The sequence below is a fragment of the Etheostoma cragini genome, chromosome 9, assembly GCF_013103735.1.
Source record: "Etheostoma cragini isolate CJK2018 chromosome 9, CSU_Ecrag_1.0, whole genome shotgun sequence".
Classification (NCBI taxonomy): domain Eukaryota; kingdom Metazoa; phylum Chordata; class Actinopteri; order Perciformes; family Percidae; genus Etheostoma; species Etheostoma cragini.
This window is the reverse complement of record NC_048415.1, coordinates 15,905,402-15,907,901: the sequence shown is the minus strand read 5'-3', so window position 1 is coordinate 15,907,901 and position 2,500 is coordinate 15,905,402. Positions and strand designations below refer to the sequence as shown.

General features: G+C 44.0%; 1 protein-coding gene across 9 annotated transcripts in view; it reads right to left on the bottom strand.

The window, feature by feature from the left end:
* Positions 1–2,500, bottom strand: part of ap3d1 (adaptor related protein complex 3 subunit delta 1) — a 26,605-nt gene that overhangs the window by 4,400 nt on the left and 19,705 nt on the right. For 7 of the 9 annotated variants that reach the window (XM_034882397.1, XM_034882404.1, XM_034882400.1 and 4 more), the window contains 6 exons: positions 2,302–2,412; positions 1,886–2,041; positions 1,511–1,558; positions 1,019–1,039; positions 462–651; positions 144–232 (listed from right to left, as the gene is read on the bottom strand). In XM_034882397.1, the coding sequence (XP_034738288.1) occupies positions 144–232; positions 462–651; positions 1,019–1,039; positions 1,511–1,558; positions 1,886–2,041; positions 2,302–2,412 (615 nt within the window). The remainder of the gene's footprint in view (positions 1–143; positions 233–461; positions 652–1,018; positions 1,040–1,510; positions 1,559–1,885; positions 2,042–2,301; positions 2,413–2,500) is intronic. The other 2 variants (XM_034882399.1, XM_034882406.1) reach the window with 1 other exon arrangement.

The window sequence follows — 2,500 nt, the reverse complement described above, 5'->3', positions numbered from 1 at the left end:
TACATTGTGGGTGTCTAGGCAGCTAATCCACTTGTTGGCATTGTTAGGTTGTGGTGTGTGTGTGTGTGTGTGTGTGTGTGTGTGTGTGTGTGTGTGTGTGTGTGTGTGTGTGTGTGTGTGTGCGTGTGTGTGTTTCTTCACACCTTTACTATGAAGGTGAGGGTTCCCTTCAGTTTCTGTGGCATTATGATGCTCTGCATGGTGAAGACAAATCGCGCCTCATTGGACACCCCTGAAGCACAAAAGAAAAGCTTACGGCCAAGTAATCAGACTTAAAACTTGTGTGAGGTTTGAGATTGAGTAAGGGTAATTACAATGGGAGGTACGCACCGCTTTAGAACACTAGAGTGAACACAATGACCTCCCCCATAGCACAAAAACTGTATCTTGATTATGTGCATTGTTTAGGGAAATCCATCTCTTCTATTAAAAAGGCATGCATTTTGCAGATAATCACTGACCAGGTGGAAGCTGGAAGGGGACGGTGAGGCCGTCATGTGGACCCGACCCCTCTGGCCTCTGCAGTTTGGAGTTGAGAGAGTCCAGGACGTTGAATTCCATGGATTTGAGGAAGCTGTCACACTTGTTCTCAAATATAACAGACACCACCACCTGACTGCCATCCTGCAGGTTCCCCTGGATGTCGTTAACCTTGGTGGGTGACAAATTTGAATAGAAAATACATTTTTATTAATGAAATAAATAGATTTGCACGAGGAACTACCGTTCAAATTCAAGCTGCCTTGCCATCTTGTAATTCACTGAGCCACAATTATTTAGATACAACGTAGTAAACACAGCAAATCGGATCATAAAGCCAACACTGAAGCACACACCGCTGTTTCCAAGAAACCAGTCTCAGCCCAAGGACAAATCCACAAAGACAGAATCGTTCCAGGAAACATTAACGCGGTCTGCCCCGTAGGCCGGGCCGTGAAGAGCAACAAGAGCAGAGAGAAACACATCTAGTAAAGAGATTTAATAATGTTCTGTCACAGACAGAACTTCACTCCAGTACCTGATCAGCATCCTCCATCATCTTTAAAGAGACAGAGAGAAAAGAAGAGGATCTGCATTTGTTGATTTTTTCTTTTCTTTTTTTTTTTCCTGCTACTGTTTTAGATTTCAACAACATGACAACGGATCAATTAAGGGCAAACATCACATGAGGTCATCAGAGGATCAAACATCCTCAAGTTTTAATCTGTCAGGCAAACCCTTGTCTTCTGCAAATCTTTTCATCATCCCTATATATGATAGGGATATATATATATACACACACATGATTAAGTCAGGTTGATAAAGAATGCCTAATCTGATAAGGATTTTTTGGGGGGAGGGGGGGGCATGAATATAGCATTAGACGTCATAAATTAAATTAGTGAATTAAATGTCATTACAGCCCAGATGAGGCCCAAAATAGTGGATTTAGAAAGATGGGTAAAAAACAGAATTGTCTGAGCCCAGTAGTAAAAGTCCCTTTCTTCAGCAGCAGCTCGCCATCACTCACCATCTTGATGTAGGAGTTCTCCGCCAGCAGGCAGTAATTGGACATGGGCTGAAAGGAGAGAAGAGCTCAGGTGAGATCAGGCATTCTCTGGCAATGTATGCCAGCTAGGCAACAGGAACTGGTTCAGTTCACACACTGTGTTTTGTGTGTGTGTGCGTGTGCGTGCAGTAGTTAGGAGGTTTACACAGGGGAGCTAAGACGCACAGATCAGAATGATGATTATACTGCTTAAATGCAGCATTGAGTTATTTGTGTCTTTGAAGTCAGTCACTTGTCTTCCCTTAAAGCATAAAATAAAAACATGCTATAAGGAAAGTGCGCTGAATGTTTTCATTCACACCCCTGGTTGAGTTCAGGCTGATGACAAACACTGACCGGCAGAGGCTCTTCCTCTTCCACGGTGCCATTCTGCACCGACTCCTCTCCACCTCCGTCGCTGTGGTGATGATGGTGATGATGCTTCTTCTTCTTTTTCTTCTCCTTCTCTTCCTTCTCCTTTTTCTGCTTCTTCTTCTTGTGTTTGGAGGACTTCTTATCATCCAAAACCGACAAGGAAGATGGAGAAATAGTATTAGAAGTTCTAAAGGTGGAATTGGTAATGAAAGATGGTTACTGGTAGAAATAATCCTCCTGAGACCACACAAAAACTGGCCGTTCTGTGGTACATCATTTAGACCAACGTGTGAGAATAAGAGCTGCCATTGTGCTGCATCCCGTCAGGTCACTGTGAACTGGAATCTCTAGCACAGCAGACAAACTTTCTACTTTGCAATTATTGCGTGGTGACTCACAGTCTCCTCCGTCTCTGTGTCTTTGGGCTCATCAGGCTCGGAGTCTGGCGCCGTTCCAGAAGCCAATTCAGACACGGGGGCTGCTTCTGCTACTGCTACTGTTGCTGCTTCCTGTTCGCACACACACACACAACCAAAATTCACAAAGGCATGAGCAGTGAGAAACCATAGCATGTTTCTCACACACACACACACACAC